Source organism: Microtus oregoni, unplaced genomic scaffold (genome assembly GCF_018167655.1).
Source record: "Microtus oregoni isolate MIOR12 unplaced genomic scaffold, Mior012 000069F_ref0000032, whole genome shotgun sequence".
Classification (NCBI taxonomy): Eukaryota; Metazoa; Chordata; class Mammalia; order Rodentia; family Cricetidae; genus Microtus; species Microtus oregoni.
This window is the reverse complement of record NW_024543976.1, coordinates 3,415,152-3,440,636: the sequence shown is the minus strand read 5'-3', so window position 1 is coordinate 3,440,636 and position 25,485 is coordinate 3,415,152. Positions and strand designations below refer to the sequence as shown.

Below are 25,485 nucleotides of genomic sequence, written 5' to 3'. Positions count from 1 at the left end.
CTAAAAAGTTTGTTTTCTGACTTCACTTCGGGCCCAGTCATGTACGCGCCGAAATAAATACTCGCCCACACAAAACTGGAAAAAAAAAAGACTAGAATATAGCCGTAAAGAAAGCAAGTGAAGAGGGAGCGTATTGAAAGCAAAAGATGGGAATCCGGGGAGAGGGTATGGTAATGTCAGACTGGAGAATTGGCTTGAACCGGTCTGGTGAGCGATTAAATACTGCAGCCTGGTCGCACCTTCCCCAGTCGCTCTCATGATTTTTCTTTCGACGACTGTTTTCTGACGTAAGTGTGTGTTAATGATAAATGGTTGAGTTGTTTCCGCTTAGTAAAATCTAAGCGCTTTTCAGGGCAGAGCTATATTTTGTTGTCTGATTTTGGTTGCAGTAGCTCGACAACAGGTATGACTCAGGCCTGTAATCCCAGCTGCTCCGGGCTAAGGCCAGAAGATCACAAGATCGTGTTCAGCTGGGGCACCTTAGTGAGGCGGTCTCAGTACAAGAGAGCTGGGGATACAGCTCAGTGGTCGAGTGCATGCCTACACATGCCAGACCCTTCCTTGGTACTAGAGAAAAAAAGTCCCTTTGCTGTTCAGAGAAAATTGAAGGGTGTAAAAAGAGGTAGAGAAGAGGAACTGTTGGAATAGCCCCGGCAAGAGAGGACGGAATGTTTTTACTATGGTTGTTGACAGAGAGTCTTATATGAATTCCTGAGCTCATTCTTCATCGTCTTCAGAGGTGGGTTTGCAGGGCAGGCCATCTCACCCCCTGTCACCGTAGACAGTGTAGTTACAGAGAAACCTAACTAGCTGGTGTAAGTCTTTGTGCTTACTTCCTATTTTCTTAGTATTTTGTCTTGCTTTTTTTCTGCAATGTAGAATTTGAGTTTTGTGGTGTGTCTTGATCACTGTTTTTCCCCCTGATCAATAAATACTTGCAAAATGAATTAATGAAGTTGGATGATGTCAGTAAAGATGTGGGCAAATTTTATTTTTTTTAGATGTGTATGTATGTATATGGGTACACACGTGAATACATGTAGTCAGAGGACCATTTGCAGTAGCCTTTGTCTTCTACTGTGTGGGTCCTGGGAATTGAATTCAGGTCATCAGGCTTGGTGGTAACCCCCTTTTACCTGCTGAGCCATTTTGCCAGCCTAAAATGTAGATATATTTCAGGCCTTTGCTGCGTGTAGCGGTGCACAATTTTAATCCCAGTACTTGGAAGGCAGCAGCAGGCAAATCTCTGTCATTTTGAGGCCTGCCAGACCTATACATCAAATAGAATAGGTCAGTCAGAGATACATGAGAAACCCTCACCATCCCCAGACAGGGTTTCTCTGTGTAGCCCTTGCTGTCCTGGAACTAGCTGTAGACCAGGCTGACCTTAAACTCAGATATCCACCTGAGTTCTGGGATTAATGTGACCCTTCTTTTAAAAAAAAAAGAATAGCGGTTCTGGATGAAGAGATGTCTTGAGTGTGAAGATGAACTTGTGATTGTGGTTTCAAGCTTACTGAGTAGACCTTAAGGTCAAAATGATAAAAAGTTTTTAGAAGGAATGGGACATGTTCCTTCAGCACTATGAATTCTCACCAAAATATAGCTTACTTCTGCTCTAGCAACGCGGGTCAGACTTTGTCCTCTGCCAGTTCATGGGTTCCATGAGGACAGAGACAATCTTCTGTATCTTTGATCTCAGATGTCACAGCCAACAACATCGTTGTCTTCGTGTGGTGCTCTATGAGAATGCAGTTTAGGTGGGGAGGTTATGAACCCTTCAGATAAGAAACTTGAGACTCTGAACAGTGTAAGTTTCTCTCCAGTGAGGATGAGGGACATAAAGAATCTAACACTTCAGTGTTGGGAAGGCTGGGACATTAAGTTCCTCTCAGAACTGTGGTCTGAGAAGGCATTTTAACAACCAAGTACAAGAGCTGGTGTCTGCTTTAGCGGTTTGCTCACAGTTCTTTTAGCTACGCAACTCAGACCACAGGTACACAAATGGAGACACATGTGTATCCATTGACTCATGTACATATGTTTATGTACATATGTGCATTTTTAAGACAGTGTTTTTAAGTCCTGATTGACCTAAAACTTGCTATGTAAACCAGGCTACCTTGAATTTGGCTTTTATTCATATATTTATTAGGTGCAAGTGTGCTTCTGAATGGAGAGCCACAGAAGAGGCAAACGATTTGGAGTTAAGAAATAAGGGTTCTAGAATCACATGAAACTGCAAAGAAAATTATTTTGACTGATTTCACAGATTCTTAGTGTAAAGTACAGGCATAATGCTTAGAAAGGCAATAAATATCAGAGCTGGCTACACTATCTTAAAAATATTTTTACATTAGTGTGTGTGTGTTTATGAGTGCCAGTGTTTGTGTGGAGGTCAGAGGGCAGCTTCTGGGAGTTGGTTTCATCCTTTCATCATATGGGTTTTGAGGTCAAATTCAGGACCCCAGGCTTGGCAACAAGCTCCCTTATACCCCTGAATTATCTTGCTGCATTCTGGCTACATTATTTAAAAGATAAGAATAAAATGCAGAACCTCTTGTTGAAAAACTAGTAAGGGGAAACATTTTCAAGAAGGCAGCAATCGAATGTGAAGGTGAGCACTAGGTGTTCCCTGGCCATGGGCCTCAGGTGACACAGGCTGTTGGTGCCTGACAGGTGGCGTGTCCTCATGTGTGTTAAATGATTAATGACACAGGGCCCTTCCTTTTTTGAGCCCAAGACTTACTCTTGTAAAAGGCATTTAACCTTAAAGTAGCTGCCTAAGAAAGAGTGTGACAGATTCTTAAGACACAGTGGTGGGCACCATTGTAGAATATCCATCTTAACAAGAGCACTGGCAAATGTGGGCTGTTAGTCACTGAAGACACAGAAGTGCAGTTTGGAATGAAAACCCTCTCTTTGGATTGGATGCCTTTTAGTAGTTGTTACTGTCTGATAAATCATTTTTTTCTTTAACAGAAAGAACAAAGGTTTTTGAGTCCGACCTTTCTCAATTAGTTGATACTAAAATCTACTTCTGACTTGAGTATTTTCAACTTTAAACAATATAGAAGATGCTTCTTATGAATTATCTCATTAGATACCCACCAGGATTCTTGGGAGGAGAGTACAACCACTTAGTGGGGGGGGGGGGGGGGGGGCGGAGTCGAAGAGATTATCCTTCAGTTAGTAGCAATCTGCCCTATCTGGATCCAAGACCATGACCCCAATGTGTCTGTCCTACCAGTAAGGTGGCTGATTTTCCTGCTCTGGTCTCAAGCTACTGCAAAGGTTGAAGTACATTAAACCTTAGGTGGGTAACACCAAGACTAGCCAACTGGTTATTCTGAGACACACATCTTCCCTCTAACCCCCAAGTGCCAGCTATCTTCCGACCTCTCAGAGTTGAGCATTTTCATCTTTATTGGAGATGAATATATTAAAAAAACGACCTAAACGCCCAGTGTTGAGACAGTCATGAATGGCATAGAAAAGACGTTGCTAGGACTTGACGTCCTATACAAATATCAAGTGTTGGGGAAAGGCTTAGCACCCTCGTCGTGAGCAGAAGTGATCCATCCTCCTGTTGGCTTTCCTCAATAGTTTCACATCACAGCAGATACAGAGACAGACTTGTGGGCCTCCTAGTACAAGATAAAGACTTCATTAGGCTGAAGACTTAGTCTTCCAACCAGAGCCCCATAGCCCCAGGGCCCTTAGTGTCACATTCGATAGGTAAGGACTTGACAGACAGCAAATTACTCCATCCTTCAAAGAATGCAACAGTATGTGGGCATTTGAACTCCATACTTCTACCACTGTGCGTTTACAATGGGCCAGCTGTTCAACTTTCTTTACTCTCTGAATATTCATGATTTTAAAATGCTCAAACATGGAAGGTTTTAGTGGCTATACTTTGCCTGGCTATAAAACAGATGAAGAATGACTGAAATATTTTTTCTTCTGGTTTTTCGAGACAGGGTTTCCCTGTGTAACAGCCCTAGCTGTCCTGGGACTCGCTCAGTAGACCAGGCTGGCCTCGAACTCACAGAGATCTGCCTGTCTCTGCCTCCCAAGTGCTGAGAATAAAGGCGTGTGGCACCACCACTGGGTGACTGTGGAATTTTTAGGTTCTTAATAGCTTTTGTTCACTGTTGTGCACGCAGGGATATATCGTCTCTCCAGCCCATTACCCCTGCTCAGAGGTCGTCTGTAAGGCCCAATAGAAATGCAGTCTGCTGAAGTGCTTCCAGGTGATGGGGCGTCTTCTTCCTCACGACACTACCAGTGCTTCAGTGCTATCTTCCTTTGCCTTAAGGACTGGGAAGGATGCTGAGAAAGGATGGGATGGCTTATTCACATGTGCTTTCATTGCTTCAGAAGGCAGAGAGACCTAACAAAGCCTTTACAACCGCGAACGAACGAGTCTATCTCCCGCCACTCCCACCTCCATCCTCTATAAAGCCAGAAGGATGCTTTCCACTTCTCCCTTCCCACAGTCCCTAAAATCATGCAGACGACCAAGCTGATCTTCTGGGTGCTCCAGGTCTTTTCCTGATGTCTTTGTGAAGAAAGCATTTCCTCATTAGATGGACAAGCTGATACTCCTTCAGGATGGACTTTTCACCCTTCCTAGGTCTTCTTCATCTCCCATTCCTAAAGCACAGAAAGATGGGGAAAAGTCAGTTGTTGAGGTTCTAGTGGGACTGTAGGTTGGAACACTTACTGCATTCAGTATGAACAGCTCCAATGTCCAGGCCAAAGACCACGGGGCCCTGCTCTTCAGTGTCTGTGACCTTTAGTCCCTTTCTCCCCTCCCAGCAGAGTAGTTAGGATAGCCTTTTATTGTGAGACAAGGTCTCACTATGTATATTAGACTGGCCTCAAATTCACAGTGATCCTTCTGCTTCAGTCTCCAAAGTGCTGGGATTACACACCTAGCCAGATTTAAAAATTTTTTTTGATGATTTTTTTTATTTTATGTATATGTATGTTTTGTCTGTGCACTATGTGTGTGCCTGGTCAGAAGAGAGTATCAGATCCATGGAGTTACAGATGGTTGTAAGCCACCAGATGGGTGCTGGGAATTGAACCCCACTCCTCTGCAAGAACAAGTGTTTTTTGTTTGTTTGTTTTTGTCTTTTAATTTTTAAGACAAGGTTTCTCTGTGTAGCCTTGGCTGTCCTGGAACTAGCTCTGTAGACCAGGCTGGTCTTGAACTCACAGAGATCCGCCTGCCTCTGCCGGGGATAAAAGTACTGGGATTAAAGGCGTGCACCACCACTGCCCAGCGTTTGTCTTTTACTCTTAATACTCACCCTTCCACCTGCTTGTCCATAAACAAGGGAGGACTTGGAACATGCTCCTTTCTTTCTGGATTACTCATCCCTCGGCCCCATTTGTTTTCCTCATACTCTTCCCTAGTATGTGTATGTGTATATGGATATGAATATGGATATGGATTGTGTATGACCCTCTGCAAAGGCACTGACTATCAATGGTGAAAATAGCCACCCCAGCCGCTTGTCACCTTTCTCCTCTTCCTCTGCTTTATTTTACTTCACAGTACTTACTATGACCTGGCATCACAGTCTTCATGGATGTATGCATATGAAGTCATATCTTCCCGAGTCCCCAAGAGAAAGAAAGGCTGGTTTGGGTTCCTAGCTCTTCATTTTAAAGAAGAGGAAACCCCTTGGTCTCCACATTTCTTAGTAAGGTTGGGTACTTGTAGATCAAACTACCCAGGCAGATGTCAGTGTTAGCTTTCACAGCGACTTACTGGGCACACTGGCTGAGCTTGCTATCTTTTTCTTGATGGGGGGGGGTAGGGTCTCACTATATAATCCAGGGCTGGTCTAGATCCCCCTGCCTCAGATTCAGGTGCTAGGATTGTAGGCGTACACCACCATGTTCAACGTTGAATTTGTTTTTCAGTTCTACACCATTTTACCTGTGTATTCTGAAATCCAAAAAACCCTGAAACAGGCATATTTTCTAGGTGTTTTGGCACAAGCTCATTTGGTGGCAAAGCCCAATGCGGCCGGATATAAGATATTTTCTGTTCTATGCTCTACGTGTTACTCATATGCTTGAGAAATGTGTTGCAGTGTTTCCAATACATACCTTTATAAATCCCAAAATGTTCTTAACAGCTGTCCCCAAGAATTATACGAAGAGGTTAAGGACTAGTGTCATATAGTGAGCCCCGAGCCTCTCTGTCTTTGTGTTGCTGTCTTGCTTATCCTTGGGCTAGGTATTACCCCTGATCTTGTCTCCTCACTACCAGAAATACTGTTAGGCTCAGAAGCCAGATGGCAGCTTGTTAAAACCATGTTAATGCAGGGCAAGGAGTCTTCTGGCTTTACTGCATGGATACACCCTCAGTTCTCCACCTTTCTCTCTGGGTGGCATTCTGGATTTTGGGATGGGTCCTGTATAAAAAGATCCAGACCAGTGAGTTGCCATTAGCTGAGCTCTTTCTGGGTTTACCTTGGCCTTCTGTAGCACCCTTCCTTGGTTGGAGGTGACAATGGATGGACTTCTCTTCCTCAGCTCAGAAACGCAGTTGACAGGGAGAGACTGCTCTGCAGCAGTGCTTTGGGGTTTATTTGTAGTTTCCTGTTCATGGCAAACCAAACCAAACCAGTGAGTAGGTGAGATACAGTGCCGTCTACCTGCACCCAACCTGCACTTAGAAGGAAAAGTGAACTTTAAATGAGAAAGCACTAGGCAAGCATGCTGGGGGCAGGCAAAGTCACAGAGTTCTCTCTATGCACCAGGCAGACATTGTATGGGTGGGCTTTTCCACGAGCCTGTGAAATAGGTACTTTTTATTAACTGCCCCATTTTACAGATGAAATCAGGAAGGTCAAGTTTCTGTGAAGGGTGACACGGTTGCTTAGTATGAGAGCTGGGATTCAAATCCCATAGCTGCCCTGTTTCTTCTGGGTGCCGCTGCTAGGGATTCAACGCAGTGCTTCATGTATATGCGCTTAACTTCTCCCTTAATGTTGGTGTTGTCTTCATGTCTACTCTATCTTCACCTGTTAAATCTTCCAGATAACTGCTTAATATTCAACTCCGTAAGTGTGTATGTGTGCTGTCTACTTTTATGTAAACTTGACACAAGGTTCTGAGAGGAGGGAGCCTCAATTGAGAAGATGCCTTCATAAGTTCGGGCTGCAGCCAAACATCTTCTTGATTTGTAATTGATGGGGGGGGGGACCCATCCCATTGTGGGTGATGCCATCCCTGCTGCTCATGATCCTGTGTTCTAGACAAATGCAAGCTGAACAAGCCAGTAAGCAGCACCCCCACCTCCATGGCCTCTGCATCAGCTCTTGCCTTCAGGTTCCTGCCCTGTTTGAGTCCCTGTCCTGACTTCCTTCTCTGATGAGCAATGATGTGGAAGTGTGAGCCAAATAAACCCTTTCCTCCCCAACCTGCTTTTTGGTCATGATGTTCCCTCATAGCAGTTAGTGACCCTAACTCAAGCAGTGTGAAATCTTACCAGCTAACCCTGCAAGACATGTAGAAAAGACTTAAGTTTTTCTACCTCCAGAGAATAATTAAAAGGATCAAAGGTGGTGTGGAAAAGGCACCGAGGGCACTGCTGAGAAGCAGTAGCTGCTAAGAAGGAATGGCTTCCAGCTGCTTCCCCAGCCGTCTGGGAATCAGATTCTCCATCTGTAAAATGAAGCTAAGGATGCCCCCAAAGAGAGGAAGTGTCGGGTGGCTTCAGATCACGGGGTGTGGTCTGCTCATAGGGAGTAGCTGGGAGCACAGCTCATACTTATCAGAAGAGCCAGTTTCGTTGTCTGAGCGCAGGGAGGGCATCAAATCATCCAGCAAACACTTGGCATAGTCCTATCATCCAGACTCCGTAAGAGGCAGGGCTATGATAAACACAGTCTAACTCCCGCGTTAGTGTTTGATGCTGGGGATCTAACCTAATGCCTCATCTATGCCAGGCATGTGCTCATCCCTCAAGTCTTCATGAAAACACAAAATACTTGAGGCAGAAGACAGACATTATACAAACAAGCACACCTATATGCATATTATTTCCTTCTAGTGGATCAGTATAAGCAGATGAAGAATGTATATGACCACTGGCAATTTATAGCAATGCTTTCTAATGGGGTAGTCCTGCCCTTCTTGGGATATGTGGAATTTTCTGGAAATGCTTCTGACTGTTGTAACTGGGAATGAAAACAGTGGAGTGGCAGAGAGGGGCTCGGAAGTGGCTGCCCCCTGGGGGAGGCACTGGACTCACCTGGCTCTTGTTCTTATTGCTCACAGACAGGCCCAGGGCCGGGCCCCCTGCCAGGGACTGTTGCAAGCGCTCCTTCACAGCCACCAGCTTCAGCTCCAGGTCGATCCTCTGCTCCTCTTTGGCACGACACTGAGCTTCTAGAGTGGCCACAGCCTCTTCCATGGCCTTCACCTTTGCTCCTGAGCCCAGAGAAACTGATGAGAAAGTCTGTGGGGCCTCAGTTGTTGCTGTCTCTCCTGGAGGACCTTTCTAGCAGTGCTGGTGTAGGTAAAAGACAGATTCTGGGGTGGGTTACCAGCCACACTCTGTGGTGTGGTCTTTAGCTGCCTAGCCTCCATCTTTAGGAAACAATACCCTAATAGTCCACTGCAGAACCATGGTTGCCCACTCATTCCCTACAGTTTGAGTAGGTGGGTCCCATGTAACTCAGGGGCCTGGCCCCCCGATCACCTCTCATCTTCCGCTCACAGTGATGGGTTTAGACTTTAGGGTTGGCTCGAATGGAGTGGAGCCTGGGATTTTGGTGGTGGTCACTGGGAAGAGGATCCCCTTTTGCTGGGGTGTTCAGAGGACTGGGTGAAGGCTTGTACTGTGCAGTTTCTATGTCACACAAAGGGGAAGAGAATGAGGTCATTTGTTTCCCTACACTTCACCACAGTCTGATCTCTCAGTTTTCAATTCGCGTTTTCGTGTGTGATGTTGGTTTCTGTTACTTGTGAACTGGAGTCATAGTTCAGAGCTTTCCACAGTCCAGGTTTTCGGGGAGGACCTTGTGCTTATATAGTTTAAACTGATATATTTTCATTAATGCTTCTGTCATGCTAAGAAGCTCCATTTGTATGTGGAGGAGTAGGGATTGAACCTAAGTGCTTGCACACTCAGAAGGGCTCTGCCACAGAGCTACACCTACAGCCCTCTATTAAAGAAAAGCTATTTAAAAAACCTTAAGGGGGCTGGAGAGATGGCTCAGGGGTTAAGAGCACTGACTGCTCTTCCAAAGGTCCTGAGTTCAATTTCCAGCAACCACATGGTGGCTCACAACCATCTACAGTGGTGTCCTCTTCTGGCCTGTAGGCCTGTATACAGGTAGAACACTGTATATACAACAAATAAAAATCTTTAAAAAAAATCTTAAAACACTTAAAACAGGGTCTCATATGGCCCAGACTTGCCTCAGACTGTACAATGGAAAAATGCCTACCTCTGAAGTGCTGGGATTATGGTGTGTGCTGCCATGCCTGGTTTATGTAGTACTGGAAATTGAACCTAGGACTTTGTGAATGCCAGGCAGACATTTTACCAATGAGCCACAGCTCTAGCTCAGTCCAGAATCTTCTCAATCCTTTAACTTCCACTAGAAAGCTTTACAGTCATGTTAGATGCATCCATTCATTGCTTTAGTAGTGGTTTATTGAATTCTTACTACATATCAAGCATTGTCCTAGACCCTTGGGATGGATCAGTGAAGAAATCAGGCAAAGGTCTTCACTTGTGTAATCTTATATGTATATATGTATGACAAGTATAAGCAAAAGTAATGAATATAACAACTTATGCATACTGCAAATTGATACAGACAAAAACGTTGGCTAGATAGTCAGTCTGTTCCAAATCATGGCTCTTACCGCTGGAAAGTTCCTGTCCTTTGTTTGTTTATGGGGGATTGAGTCCAGGGCCTTACACATGCTAGCAAGTGCGTGTGCTCAACCACTGAGTTACACCTCTAGTCCCACACATTTTCCTTATACTGAAATCAAGCTGCTTTTCCTTGCCATCCTCCCGTGTTGTTTATTCTCTTGCTCGTTTAATTTTTTTTTTTTTGATACAGGGTCTCACTATGTAACCTTGGCTGTCCTAGAACTTGGTATGTAGATCAAGCTGGCCTCCAACTCATGGAGATCCATTTGCCTGCTGGAACCAGAGGTGTGTTCTACCACACAAGGTTCCAAGTGTTCATTCTCTGGTTTACCAGAAGTCCTTATCTTAGGCCTGTAGTGATCTATGGATGGGCTCTAGGGTTGGGCCACTGAATTTGTCTGTACTGTCCTGATGAAGTGTTTTGTTCTTAGGGAAGAGCCCATAGGTTCAGCGCTCTAAAAGAGCCATGTGTGTTCTGTAAGGTAGGACTTCCTATTCCCCGGAACATATGGGAGACAGCCAAGCAGAAGTGTGGTAAACTGCCGCTAGGTAAAGGATGCAGAGAAACACAGTAAAAAATGTGGTTAGAGAAGCCCAGAGCAGGCAGGGCCTGGTGAGGTCACTGGATTTCAGAAAGGGATCCTGGAAAAGATCAGTGTTCATTAAACCTAGCCCTGGACCACTGTTTGACATCTGACTGAATAGATGCAGCACCCAGATGCCGAGGCATGCTTCTGCTCTCCACGCCACTGTAGTCAGGCCGTCTCTTACTACAGGGAGCTCCACAGTACTGGGGGGCTTCTCATGCTCTATCTGGAAGCACTCACTAAACTCCCAGCACTGTCTTGAGTCAGGATGAATGATAATGAGGAGAAGGGGGTGAAGCCTAACTCTCCCGAGTGGAAAACTAGGAGATCTGTGTAAGAGGCCTCTCCTTATTGTGCCAGGGGACGTCTCAGGCTGAGTCACCCCTGTGCACTCAGGGCCACACCTTGCCAGGTACCTGGGTTGTTCCGGATGGCTTCCTTCAGTTCCTTCTTCTCCTGTCGCAAAGCCATCAGTTCTGTCCGAATCATCTCCTTCTCCTTTTCCAGCCTCTCTTTTTCTACCAGGTACCTGCGGGCATCCTCCTCAGCCCGGTTCTTGCCATATTTGTATTGATTGGCACCTACGGAGATACAGGACAGCAAGAGGTCCGCGGGTCTGATCTCTGGGGAGGCACACATGTGGCGTTAGCTTGCCTCTCACCTTGACTTCATCCGTAACATATGGATGGTGAGGTCCACTTATGTAAGTGTATCTAGAGTGACTCCCCTGAGGAATAGGAAAGAACAGGGGAGCAGCACAGTGCAGGGGCTGGGAACCAGGCAGACCTGGGTTTGTATTCTTTCTTCACTGGGTGTGTGATGTCACACTGAAATGATCGGTGTGCCTTTCCCCAAAACCTCAGGGTCCATATGCACAAAAATAAAGATACTGATAACATTTAGCTTCCAGGAGGCAGTGAGGTTTAAAGGAGATAATCAAGAAAAAGTATTTAATATAGTATCTAGCAACTAATTAGTGCTTAGTAAATGTTAGGAAATAATGATAGTAGTATCATATATACTAGAGCAAAATTTGTGAGGTCTAACCCATTTTGCTTTGTGGAAAGTGTGCTTTGAATGAGTCAAGTCTCAGGTATTTGTAGACAAAGGAAGATGCCTACATCTAACTCAGATCAGACCCAGGCCAGGGTCAGGCCCTGCTCGTTGTACAGCTGGGGAAGGGTGGAAGAGAGAAAGCCCCAGCAGTGTGCTGTAGGTCCAGCACCACGGTGGACAGGACCATGCTGTTCACACAGTGTGTGCTCTGCTCAGCCACCTGCCTGAATTCCCACTTAACCTTCCTCTATCCCTCATGTAACTTACTTGGTTCTGCTCATCATTCATTTTACTGCCGAGGAAGCCAGGCACAGAAAGGTTAGGTTCCACTGTTTGTGGCACTAGAGACAAGCTGGACATGTGTCTGTCTTACTCTAGGTGATGAGGTCACGAGCACAGAATCTGTATACGTGATATCCGTGGCCTCAGAAGAGAGCAAGATAGCCATCTAGGCAAAAGCGGGGGAGGGTGGCCCAGATGCCACGCCTGCTGACTTGGACTCTGGCTTCCAAAGCTAGAAGAAACAAGCTGTTGTTTTTGAAAGGTCATCTAGCTTAGGATGTTTTGTTAGAGCGGACTGAGGAGCAGGGCGGCTTTCCTCCTGTGTGCCTCAGGACATCACTGAACTACACCATGTGGCTTCGAGCCTCTCCAGGAGCCCTGTGACTTCAGCTGTGGTTCACAGCCCCTGGAAAGAGGGTGGAGACGCCAATGGTCCTCAGGCACAGCAGCCCCATGATCACAGCTCTTACAGCCTGAGCCCGTGTGAGAGATTTGATTTAAAAACAAACAAAACAAACAGGTCTAGGTTTTATACTTTTTGTTGATGTTGCTATTTTGTGATTTCTTTAATCTTATATATTGATTTCAATTTTCTACTTTGTTTATCCATCGATTTATATTTTATTTTTTTGTTTTTTTCCAAGACAAGGTCTCATTATGTAGCTCTGGCTGTCCTGGAACTCACTATGTAGGCCATGTTGACCTCAAATTCACAGTGATCTGCCTGCTTCTGCCTCCTGAGTGCTGGGATTCAAGGTGTGGGCCTCATTCTGCAGCCCTAGTCTTTTTATTCATGCAGACAAGGCTGGCCTGGAGCTTGCAGCGATTGTCCTGTCTTTGTCTTCTGAGTGCCGGGACTACAGCATGTCAATTACATGAAGAACGGTTTTCCATTTTAAACAGGTTTTTTCAAAGCCCTGTATTTCTAGCACCTAAGCAAGAAGCTTATCAAGAACACTATGCATCCCTTCCTCAGGGGACCAGATAGGAGAAAGGACTTATTTAAAGTTACATAGCACTGTCTCCGCCAAGTGAGAACCAAAGACCGGTTTCCCCAGTCTGAGAAGCTATGATTTATATATACTAATGCAAGGGAACCAGGGAACAGAAACGTTTCACTTAGTTTTTTAAAAGAAGCCTTCAAAAAGCAAAGACTAGAATGTCCAGGTGCATGGGAAAGAAACCTTAAGAAAGAGTACGTTGTTCTCTAGGAAGCTGGCTTGCTCTAGGGTGGCCCTAGTGAGTCTCTTGTGTGCTCTGGAGAGCACAGATGGGGACACAGAAGTGAGCTGTGGATCTTGTGACACACCTGCTCAGGGACTGGGGAGGGACTGATTATCAGTTTACTACCCATGATCAGAGACCACAAACTTTGGTCTTCTGGAAAAGATGAGCACGCACTCCCTCCCCCGCCCCCCCGTATATGCTTATATACCTTTAAACACTCAACTATTATATAGATAATATTCTTGCAATATAAAAACATTTAAATTAGCATCTATTTATTAAGAATTCACACACCGGGTGGTGGTGGTGGTGGTGGTGACACATACCTTTAATCCCAGCACTCGGGAGGCAGAGGCAGGTGGATCTCTGAGTTTGAGGCCACCCTGGTCTACAGAGTGAGTTCCAGAACAGCCAGGGCTACACAGGGAAAACTCTATCTCAAAAGTAAAAAAGAATCCACATGAAGCTCAATTTTTGGCCTTTTGAGTAATCGGGAAATGCTGAGTGGGGTCTCCTGGGTAAGCCAAGCAGAGTTTACCTCTGGAGTGAGGACCCAAGCACTCCAGTCTCGCTGCAAACCTCCCTCCACTCTTCACTGGCTCAGTGGCCATACCATTATGGTCACTTTCTTTTTGTGTCTCTTGCTATGCGGGGGACCAGGTCCTTACATCTTCCCATACCTGGCAAGTGCTCCCACACTGCCCAGCCCCCACTCCTTCCCTTAGGGTAGAGTGTTTACTGATAGACTGCTTCTACTCATTTTTCTCCCTTACCCCTGGAGAAATCTGGTATTGAGGCCCCCGCAGTGTTCTCCTCTCCCTCCCTCAAGCAGGAGAAAGACCACAGAACTCACTGGAGGCATGGCGCTTGACTTTGACCTGCGGGTCCACACGATGGGACTTCTCACTGCAGGAGGAGGCATGGCGCTTCACCTGAGCCCCAGTGGGGCGCTGGGGCTCCTCATCCTGGGCACGGGGGACAGAGGTAGAAGTTTAAGTTCAGACAGGGAGCTTCTGGCCAGCTCCTTTGAGATCTGGCCTTACAGATATAGGCTGGTGCCGCTCTCTACAGTACAGTAAACGATACCTTACTAGCAGTATCGTTTGAACCCCATACCTTTCTGTGCCAGGTAAAAGGCAACCTTAAATTGGCGTACTTACTGAGAGGACAAATGAGAGGGCTCAGGGAATTGCAGGTGGCTGCCTCTATTATAGGCATTTTGTCCTCCTATCATTTGAAAGTGTTTTTCTATTTTCTGAATTGCTAATGCCGTCTTCCCTCAGAAGAGGAGGAGGAAAAGGAGGGAAGCAAAGGCATGGAAGAGAGGAGCCAATGGCAGAGGTGATGCACCTTATTAAACTGACTGCATTTGTGCTCTTAGAGCATTTCCCATGCTCCAAGCCTAGCCAGGGTCTTGAAGCCTGGTGTGATTGATACGTTAGTGTCACCTAACCACTTTATTAGGAACAGTACTGTTACTTCTCTGGGCAGAACGTCCCACTACCTGGGCACTGTGCTATTTTCTTTCTTTCTTTCTTTCTTTCTTTTTTTTTTAACACAAATCACTACATTTTGTTCTCAAAATACTCCTAAGAAGAGAAGGACCAGCACACTCACGTGGAGGTGGGAAGTGGGAATCAGGGGGTCTGAAAGGCAAAGCAGAGGTCCCTCTGACTCCAGCCTTCATATCTGAAGTGTTTGGGTTTTTGTTTGTTTGTTTGTTTAAGACCGGATCTCACTACGCAGCTCTGGCTGGCCTCAAGCTCAGAGATTCACCTGCCTCTGCCTCTTGAGTGCTGGGATTAAGGGCATGTGCCACCATACCATATAGGCATGTATGTATGTATGTATCCATCTATCTATCTAGATACATACACACACACACATATATATATGCATATAGAAACCCGGCTATGCATATATGAAGTGCTAAACTACCCAGTTACTAGATTTTCTGCAACCGAGCAAAACCTTCAAGTTGCAGTGAAGAAAGACCTTGGGCACAAACGGGCAGGTTGGGGATGTTTCTAGAAAAGGGGAACCATGAAAGTGAGGACTCAAAGCATCTTCTAGTCCAGGCAGGTCCTGGCTCACAGACGTGCCATGTCCTCAGCAGCTTTGTTCCCTCTCCTCTAGATGCAAGGCCACCCACCCACTCATATCTGGTTGCAATGTACCTGTCTTCTGGTTTTTTTTTTTTTTCCCAGAAGGCACAGGGCATGCCACTGAGAGCAGGTGGGTTAGTGAAGGCATTTTCTCTGAAGCAAAGGATAAAGTGGGCAGTGGAGGGGAGAGAAGACATGGAAGGAAGTCTACCTGCACCTTTTCATAAGGAACCTCATCGTAGACACGGGGCTCAGGCCACTGATCCTGGCAGGATTGTGCGTACCTAGAACATGAAAGGTTTAATGATGTTGGTGACATTTTGTGGCATATGCTGCCTTCGTGTCTTCTCTCATTGGATGTTGGCAGCTGCTTTTTTTCTTTTAAATTTTACTCTTTTTAGTTATTTTTATGTGAACTGGTGTTTTGCCCACATGCGTATCATCTGTGGGAGGGTGTCAGATTCCTGGAACTGGAGTTATAGGCAGGTGTGAGCTGCCATGTAGGTGCTAGCTAGAAATTGAACCCAGGTCCTCTGGAAGGGCAGCCAGTGCTCTTAACCACTGAGCCACCCCTCCAGTCCCCGACAGCAGTTTGTTTTTGTTTTTCGAGACAGGGTTTTTCTGTGGCTTTTGGAGCCTGTTCTGGAACTAGCTCTTGTAGTCCAGGCTGGCTTCGAACTCACAGAGATCCGCCTGCCTCCCAAGTACTGGGATTAAAGGCATGCGCCACCACGGCCCGGCCCGGCAGCAGTTTTTAATATAGACTGAAAGGTTACACGCTTGCGAGGACTGCACAGGCACTCCTGAGTCTCACAAGTGACAACAGGTGGCACATTCCCAGAATTCTTTCTAAGTCAGCCGAGAGACCCCAGAATGGCAACAAGCAGGCTATGCTTCCCACAAAGGCGAAAGTGCCATCCTTCCCAAGGAAGCGGACTTCCTGAGCTTGCCCCACCCCTTCCGCCCAATGCTCAAGGCTTCATGGAGCCTGGAAGTGGAACAGGTCAGGGGTGGGTCGCGGAACTGAGGCAGGAATCCCCCCCACCCCCCAGCGGTGCGTCGTGGAATCACTCTTACAGGAAGGAGTTGCGCCCGGCACTGACAATGCTGGTTAGGGTCTCCACATCCACGTAGTCATAGTGCAGGGCCTCTGGGGTGACTTTGGAGCCCATCTCCACCAGCAGCAGCCCTAGCCAGCGGCCCATGTCCTCTGAACAGCTTGCCTGGGGAGAGGAGGCACAGTGCAGTTCACTTTCACACCGTGAAGCCTTCTGGCTGCTTGCTCACGTCATAGAAACCCACAAATGTTTATAAGTCCTCAGGACTTAGTGAAGGAGGAAGAATTAGACTAGACACACATGCCGGAATCCAAGGCTCCTGAATTCTCTCAAGTATGTACTCAAAAAGCTATGTCCTCCGAGGGGTCCTCCCTGATGACTCCTATAAGATGGTATATCCCTACCCTCCACCCTCTGGGCTTTTATATCTGACCCTTTGGATGTAAAAACAACATTTCAGGCTCTCAAAACTTCTTCCTTTCCTCTCCTTCCATGCTGGGGATCAAACCCAGGGCGCCTTGTGTATTCAAGGCCTGGCTTTATCACTGAGTCACATCTCCAGCCCCAAAACATATATTGTTTAAAAATTATTTTTATGTTATGTGTATGACTAATTCTTTTTCTTGCATGTATGTATGTGTACTGCATTAATGCCTGGTGTCTGCAGAAGCCAAAACCCCTGGAACTGGAGTTACAGATGGCTGTGAGCCACTTTGTGGGTGCTGGGAATCACTACAGGGTTCTCTGCCAAAGCAGCAAGTGCTTTTAACTGCAGAGCCATCTCTCCAGCCTCCATATTTATAATTAATTTTCTACATAGGAAATTGCTCATACAACTCAAAATTTTCTTAGACTGTAATTACCAAAGCATTACAGAACCATTTATGGGGAAATTCCCCAGGTTAAACTGCTGGCCAGTTAAACATATCCTTAATTCTGATGTAAAGAGCATGATCACAATACCAGTTAGCTAGTGATGGCAAACTTAAGTAAAGAAATAAATGAAACATGGTTTTTAAAGAGGGAAAAAAACCTTAGAAAACTCTGTGTAAGTTAAGGGAAACAAGAAACTCAACAGGAGGATGCCGAGATAATAGTGTTTGAAGCTAAAAAACAAGGCAGGTGGAAAGGGTACAGGCACTCCTCCAGCCTTGAAAAATCACGTGGCTGCCCTGGCCTGTTTGTCTATAACGTGGGCAGGTGGACATTTGAACTTCCCTGTGTCAACATTGTGAATTCTAAGCATCCCAAGGGCTGTCACAGGGAGTGTGTGCTCTGAACAGCCTCAGAGAGGAGGGTGGTGCCAGCAGGTAGGACGGGTGGTGAGCAGGCGGCACTCGTGCATTGTTCAGTGTGGGCCTGCTAAGCTCAGTGTGTGCTGGACACGGTGCAGAGATCTAGAAAGAGAAACAGAGTCCGAAAATGTGACTGCGGCCCTGCCAGTGTGGAGCTGGAGGGATCTTAACTCTGTGTGGGGAAACTCTCTGTAGAGGCTGGAGTTGCTCAGGGGCAGGGACAGGCACCTTGAAGGGCAGCGGGTTTCCTGAGGTCGATGCCTCCTGCGGGGAAGGTCTGAGAGAGAACTCCAGAATCAGATCCCAGTCAGACCGCAGGAGATGCCTGTTGGACCTGGAACTGTAAGGTCAGGGCAAATAAGCAAACCTGGGCTCTAGAATTAGGGCTGCCAGAATTAGGCTAGAAAAACACAGTGTGCTCTGTTGGGTTTGAACTTCAGATACACAACAAATAACCTTTCAGTGTAGGTGTGTCTCCAAATCACCCAGGATACTTTCATATGAAAAACACGATTCCTTGTTTATTTGGAATTCCAGCATCCCTGGTGTCCCCTATGTTACCTGACAAGCACGTTGGGTTCTTTCCCCAAAGTTCCTGTGGTAGAGTAGCCACAAGCTGACACCCCCACCCCCTACCCCTACCTTGACTCTCTCCTCTCACCTCCAGGATGGCCACCTCCTGCCGATTGCGCAGGATCCTGAAGGCAAACGGGTGCCTGGGTCCAAAGCCTGGGGCTACCTCACAGCCGCCAAGGGCAATGGCATTCACATGGGTGTGCAGGTCCGTGCGGTCTTTGTGGAAATAGAGAGTGTTACACTTGAGGCGGCACCACCGTTCCTTCCAGCCTTGGTTTACCAGCACGTTTAGGTAGCCTGGAAAAAGAGACGGCCGAATGACCTGTTATAGCCCCCTGGGCAAAGGCTCTAAGGGGTACCTACACAAGCCTTGTGATGGAGCTGGCAGGAAGGCCTGGCACCTTAGGCGTCCTCCTCTCTGAGTCTCAGCTGCCCAGCTGTGAGCGCTCACTGACGATGCTATTCCTGCATCCTTTTACGGCTCCAGGACCACACCAAGTGTGATGGAAATGGCCGACAATCCTAGAGAAGGCCTACAAAAGCTACAACTGCCCCCTCCACTCCGCCAAACTGAATTTTCTGCTAAGATGGAAAGTGACGGATGATGCTGGCACCTAGCGGCAGCACATAGAAATGTCACCACAGTAAGGATTTGTAAACCTAAGCAGACAGCTGTGCAGCTGACCACAGATGGAGCTAGAATCAGCTCTGAGCAGTTTAGGTTTTTATTTATTTTTATTGCTTTTTTCTTTACCACAGCATGTTATGAGTCAACGACCATGAAATATTTCTTTATAATCACAACATTTATTTATTTATTTATTTACTAGTTTTTCAAGGCAGTGTTTCTCTGTGTAGCCCTTGTACTGGAACTTGTCCTGCAGACCAGGCTGGCCTTGAACTCACAGAGATCTGCCTGCCTCTGCATCCTGGAGTGCTAGGATTATAGCCACTAGGCTATAATAGCCACTAGGCTATAATTGCAACTTTTAAACTAATAGAGTATTTCTGCATATCTGAAACAGATGATTTTATTTTTTTGCTATGCTGGGTATGGAACCTGGGATCTCACCCAGCTAGGCAAATGCTCTACCATTGAGACACACTTCATCCCCTTTAAGACAGGTGATTATCTACTGGATTAGAGTACATGGACCACAGCACTTGTATGAAAGAAGCAATGCCTTCTCTGCCAGACACTTTTTACTAAGATGTATTATCTTAAAAAGTACTTAACATTTTAATTCCAATTTCCTCATCAGACTAGGCTGCAATCTATATACACTTACATATATATATATATATATATATATATATATATATATATATATATATGTAGATAAACCAGAAACCACAGTTCTTCAAGGTGCTTGACCCTCCCGGCAGGCAACCCCAGTCTCTGCAAAGTTTCCTACACCGAGTTAAGGTCCTTCTAGCTCAAAGACAGCAGCCATGTTTTTGTGTAAATTTTATTTTTCTAGCTTATAAAGGCCAGGAGATAAGCTACATAAACATATAAATGAAACTTATATACTTTTGTTGTTGTTTGTTTTTGAGATAGGGTCTAGGCCTCTGACCTTGAACTTGCTATGGAGACACACAGATAACCTTGAACTCCTGACCCTGCGGCTTCCAGCTCCCTAGTTCTGGAATTACAGGTGTGTATCACCAAGGCCAGCACATCTGGCACGTGAGATGCTGTGAATTTTCTCCTCTCTCACATTAGCAGAGGAAGCTGAAGCCTACAGGTGGACAGTGGTTTGATTGAGTTCACAGGAATCCCAGATACGATGGTCAGTGAATTTCCCTTTCCCTGGGCCGTCCTTTCACCCATGGGAGTGAAGGGATGCATGCCATGGATTTGACAGAGTGGAGTCTAGCCGTCTAGAGGAATGAGCCAGGGCCGAGGTACTGAGAGTTTTCTGGCATCGGCCCCAGGGCCTGGGTTCAAGGGCCTGCACTTCCTTCTTCTGAGTCAGGACTTACCGCAGCACGGAACCTCATTCTCACTGGAAAATGTCTGCAGGTCCTCTCCCAGCGCCTTTTTCTTGGAGAAACTGATGATGCGCGTGATCTTCCGGCCTGCAGCCCTGCTCATGGAGCCCTTTAGCTCAGCGAGGCTATTCTTCTTCCCTTTGCCTGGCAGCACAGGAGTGGGTCACAGGGGATGATGGGGAAGGTCCCACTTATACCCATTTCTTCCCAACAGCCCTTGCAAGCTGCATACAGGGACTAGCCTGTAATTCGGCATACGAAAGGCCCAGTGGCCTTACTCAGGTCTCTGGGACACGCTCTACCACTCTGTAAGTGTGACAAAGTCCCTCCCATCTTTGACATTCTCCACCATAGGCAGTGGACTCCTACCATGTTCACAGGCTTCTCGGCGGCTCAGGGTGGAACTGCTGTCATTCATGCCCAAGCTGTCAGAGTCCGAGTTCTGTTTCTCTTGGGACAATCTCTGGGGAAAAACACAGACAGCCTCACATCAGCGAGATTCTTAGAACTCCTTTATAAGCCCAGGCTTCTTCCAACTCTCCAAGCAACAGCGATCATGTATCTGATACCACCCCAATATTATCAGGAAGGTAGCAATGATCATGTCTTCAGGTTACTCTATGGGGAGAGCAGGAGCACTGATTATAACGCATTGATAGCAACATCCTGGAATATGCATTATATTTGGCAAATGAGAGAGAAGGGCAAGCATTGACAGGGAATGTGAATGTAATCCAGTAGCACTGCAGGGATGGACAAGAGTAGGCAACCCTGGACGCTGAAGAGCCCCTGAGCAAACTGATCAGGATGAAGTTCCAGAAAGGGATGGACCAAGATGACAGCATACAGGAAAAGGGGTGACGATGTTTTCAGAGAAGTTGTGATAAGACCCAATGATCAGTAGACATCCATTATAGCTCTATCTTGAATAAGAGAATGAAGGAACACACACACACACACACACACACACACACACACACACAAAACCTTTGTTGCCAGTCTATTAATAACCATACCTTTGTTAATTCACTAATGAATTCATATGCTACAAAGGAGGTAGAGCAGAAATCATGGAAGAAATCCTAATGCTACTATTCCCTATTAGCTGTGGGAATGGGGAGGCACCTAGCAGAAAGTGGATGAGCATTTGAAGAATTTGGTCTGTAGGTTTTGAAACTGAAGTTACAGCCCTGTTCGTTCTGCAACAGTGTGCATATAGCAACTTTTCCACCAGGGTGGGAAACAGAGAGGAAGACCATGAGTTTGTAATGAATTCAGTGATGATCCTTCAATCTCGTGACCCCGTGGAAAGAGACCCCACCAACACAACATCCCAGCTCTTCTTCCACCAGAATGACCTCCTTAAGTACATCAGTTACCCTCTCCTGGTCCACTCAACCACGGCAGAGAACTCCACGGCATGGTTTGCCCTACTGTTGCTCTATGGAGCCTCTGCAATGCATAAGAGGCCGTACCATAGTGTGTACCCGCACGCCCACACCCCTCTCCAGTGCTGGCCGTACCATAGTGTGTACCTGCACGCTCACACCCCTCTTCCAGTGCTGGCCGTATTATAGTGTGTACCCGCAATTCACACCCCTCTCCAGTGCTGGCTGTATTATAGTGTGTACCTGCATGCCCACACCCCTCTTCTAGGGCTGCTTTCCTATGGTCTGACTAACTGGTAAAAGCTAAGTGTGGGCAGGGCTCCTTCAGTTCACTTCACAGGAATCCATGTTCCCTAACACTCCAGCCATCCCAGGCTCCCAAGTCCATTTCCTGTCCCTGTCCAAAGCCAGCTCTAACAGCTCCCCAACTCTAGACCATGCCACGCAGGCCACTTTCAGTTCCACATCTCCTCGGCTCTACTGCCCATCCCTGCTACTTAAAGCACCTTTTTTATTTTAGTTTTGCCCTTTTCATCCTTGTCTGAGGCATCACTTGCTTGGGAATATTCTTGAGCCTCTGAGACAGGATCATGCCTCCCTGACACTCACCAGGAACCTGGCACTGTCTCTTTTAGCTTGTACCCAGGGTAGCAGATATAATACAGTATGATGGTTTTTGACTCATGCCTGCCTGACCATTGGACTGCAAGTGTACTGATTTCTGCAGAGGGTCTGGATTTGCCCAGTGGTTGTTCAGGCTGCTCTATTGCAGTAGTAGAGTCCCAAAGAGGCAGCCTGTGTGGGCTCAAATGCTAGCTCTGTTCCTTATTTACTATGGGACTTGGTTACAGTGTTCCTTTCCGAAAACCTGTCTCCAACACAAGCATCCCAGAAGTGGGACTTCTGAGAAGTGACTGGATCCTAAGGGCTCTCTTCCTTCAGTGGATTTACTCATGGCTAAATTTAGCTCTCTGAAACTGATTGAAGGCAGTGGAACTCGTTAGGCCAGGTGTCCCTGGAGGGCCTGGCCTGAGAAGACACACATCTGGTCCCTTCCTGCCTCCCTGTCTGCTTTCTGTCTCTTATGAGGTGAGCTGCACCGCCTGTCTCCCTGTTTCCCACCTCCTCCTATTATTGCAACACAGCACCCTGGTGATGCTTGGCCTCGCCCAAGGCCCACAGCATGTTGCCAGCTGACTGGGGCTGAACCAAAACAAGTCATTCCTCCTTTAGCTGTTTATGGCAGGTATGTTGTCGCAGAGACTAAAGTGACCACCAGGCACCTGCCACTCTGCTGCTTAGCTCGTAGGATGCCACAGGTGTGTGTGTGTGTGTGTGTGTGTGTGTGTGTGTGTGTGTGTGCGCGCGCCTGTGCTTAGTGCCCATTACCTGACTCAGAGAAGTCAACTGGAGACAGACATACCTTGTCCTGATCCAGCTTACACAGGAAGACTGGAGATCGGGGGGCCTCCAAGCCCTCTGCTCCCCCACATGGCCGGCTGACCTCGCGGATAACCTGTGAAGAGAACACGGGGTTGGGGATAGGTGTGCGGGAAAGCTCTGGGGAAAGAAGCATGGCTGGGATTTGTGGGAGCAAGCCTGTTGTGAAGATGGATTGGGGCCACCAGGAGGCAGAGTAGGGCTGAAACGGCCATCTGCACAAATGCAAATTTATCAGAGCCTGACTGGAAGGGCTTTCGACACACATCCCTACTATAAGAACACTGCTCTCTGCAGAGGAGAGTGAGGCCGTGGGTAGGAGAGATGTGAATCTTGAAGATTCACAAAGGTGAGGGGGCTTAAGTGACAGCTAGGACTTTTGCTTTCAGTGACATGGGAAATTGATTCGGGGCCCTTTCACTTACGCAGGGTCCCAGGAATAAGCATGCAGATGATAAAATGTAAAAAGTCACCATCTAAGCTGAACGTGGTGGCGCATGCTTTTAATTCCAGCACACAGGCAGAGGCAGACAGATCTCCGAGTTCGAGGCCAGCCTGGTCTACAGAATGAGTTCTGGGACAGCCAGGGCTAAGAAGGCACCATCGGATGGTCTCCTAGACAACAGCATTTATCCCCACAGCGGTCTGTGATCCTCAAGATACAGGTGAGGATGATGTGACCAGGGAGGTAAAGGCGCTGGTAGGAGGCAGCAGAGCCAGACCCTGAAGTAGGCTGCGAGGCTGCCAGCTAGGTGAGCCTTGGACCAGTACAGAGGACCAGCACGGCCAGGCAGATCCCTTTGAACTCTGGGCCCAAGACTCCTACGTTTGACTCACAGGGACCCTGAAGCTTGAGGCTCCTGAAGACAAGTTCTCTCCCTTCCTTCCCCTCTGGACACAAAGGTAGGGATGGGAATACCAGACATTCCAGGGAGAGCTGGTTATCACCGGAAGGAAGGGAGGAGGAAGTAAAAGGAGGACTCTGGCTTCAATGTTCCAACCGGAAGGTAAGAGAGGAGAGCAGGGAGAGAGTGGAGTAGATGGACGGGGGTCTGCTGGAGAGAACTGGAGGCAGGATAGAGCCATGACCACAACCACCACCAGAAGCCAACCAACGCTACAGCTCACTTATTGCCTGGCAGGCACTATGCCAACTCTTGTTGAATCCTTAAAAGAACCATTTAACAGATGGGGAAACTGAGGCACAGGGCAAGTAATGCGATTTGCATAAGATCTCATGGCTCTCTGGCACTTGAACTCAAATCCATGCACCATCAAAGTCTTCCCTCGCCATCACGCTGCCACCATGCCGACTTTGGAATAGACCTGCTTAGCTTCACATCTTGGTCCCAATCACGTGATGCTGTCTGTGACCTCTGGCAATCACTTTTAAGTTCTCTGTGCCTCAGCTGCTCACCTTTGAATGTCAGTAACAGCTCCAATGGTCATATGCATGAGGCTTTGGCACATTGGACAGTACGAAGTGGTTAATACATGGTGGCACCCTCTGACACCAGAAGATGCTGAACTCCAGTGGCTATCACAACAATGCACATTCCCATCTAAAAACAAGAAGGAGATCTGTCCTCCCCCTATTTTTAAATTAGAAGGGCTAGCCGGCCCTTCAGTTTCAAAGGCATCAAGCACACCATTCCAGGAGTGGAGGTTGGGCAAACAGTAGGTTGCTATATAGGGACGTTAAAAAACAGAGAGTATAGACCTCCTCCATGAGGCCTGCTTGTTGTGAATATTCAAGGCCCATTTGATATGAGTCCTAGTCCCCTAGATAAGGTTTGTAACTTCAAAGGTTAGAACCCCATGCTTGGGGACAGAGAGGAAGAGAGGGGGTGTGGGGTGGCAGCTTCTGGTGTGTCCTGTGCGTGCATACCTTTAGCCACTCCTCTGCCTGCTCCCTGCTCTGCAGAGCCAGCACCAACACCTCTGTGGCCCCCTGGGAGAAGCGCAGCTCATGTCGCTTGTGCCGGCTGTCCTTGGGCACGTAGACGACAGTGCAGGCATCTAGCGCCAGCCTCAGATGCGGCTGCCGGTCCTTGGAGCTTTTGTAACACTGCACAGGGAGAGAGGGGGGTCAGAGCTTCCTGCAGTAGGGGTGGGAGGGGTAAGGCCCTCACACATGAGTAGATTCCTCCCTCGGGCCCAACTGTGAGCGATGCCTCACAGCGAGAAGCTGGAGAGGGGGTCTCTGGGAATCTTCCAGCACAGCTGTCCATGAGGAAAAGGCAGATTATAGCACAATACTAGGAAGACCATGTGGGCTGAAGAACCAGAGAACAAATAGGTTGGCTTGGGAGGATGCCAGCTGAAAGGGCTGCGTGGCAGAATGTTAGGAGTGGATCCCAGCAGGTACCAGTGCTGACCTTGGGAAGGCAGGCTTTTGCACAGGAAGGCCAACCTTAACCTTGACACCAGACGTTGACAATAATGTGACAAAAGGGGATCGGGATCGTAAGTAGATAATGTGGCTGGGGGAGGGAGAGGCATTTCTTTCAGTAGGGGTATATACTGGTAAGTTGTCTACCCTCGTATAAATAACCCC

The 25,485-nt window shown here is 47.2% G+C and overlaps 1 protein-coding gene across 3 annotated transcripts in view; it reads right to left on the bottom strand.

Moving 5' to 3' along the window:
- Positions 1-3,254: 3,254 nt before the first annotated feature.
- Positions 3,255-25,485, bottom strand: part of Afap1l1 (actin filament associated protein 1 like 1) — a 54,437-nt gene continuing 32,206 nt past the window's right edge. Inside the window, exons 8-19 of one of the 3 annotated variants that reach the window (XM_041641405.1) lie at positions 24,817-24,996; positions 22,912-23,004; positions 20,470-20,563; positions 20,092-20,244; positions 18,191-18,402; positions 16,254-16,399; positions 15,388-15,460; positions 13,925-14,036; positions 10,911-11,087; positions 8,282-8,460; positions 6,496-6,624; positions 3,255-4,659 (exon numbers count right to left, since the gene is read on the bottom strand). In XM_041641405.1, coding sequence (XP_041497339.1) covers positions 4,636-4,659; positions 6,496-6,624; positions 8,282-8,460; positions 10,911-11,087; positions 13,925-14,036; positions 15,388-15,460; positions 16,254-16,399; positions 18,191-18,402; positions 20,092-20,244; positions 20,470-20,563; positions 22,912-23,004; positions 24,817-24,996 — 1,572 coding nt within the window. In that variant the 3' untranslated portion in view covers positions 3,255-4,635. The remainder of the gene's footprint in view (positions 4,660-6,495; positions 6,625-8,281; positions 8,461-10,910; positions 11,088-13,924; positions 14,037-15,387; positions 15,461-16,253; positions 16,400-18,190; positions 18,403-20,091; positions 20,245-20,469; positions 20,564-22,911; positions 23,005-24,816; positions 24,997-25,485) is intronic. The other 2 variants (XM_041641406.1, XM_041641407.1) reach the window with 2 other exon arrangements.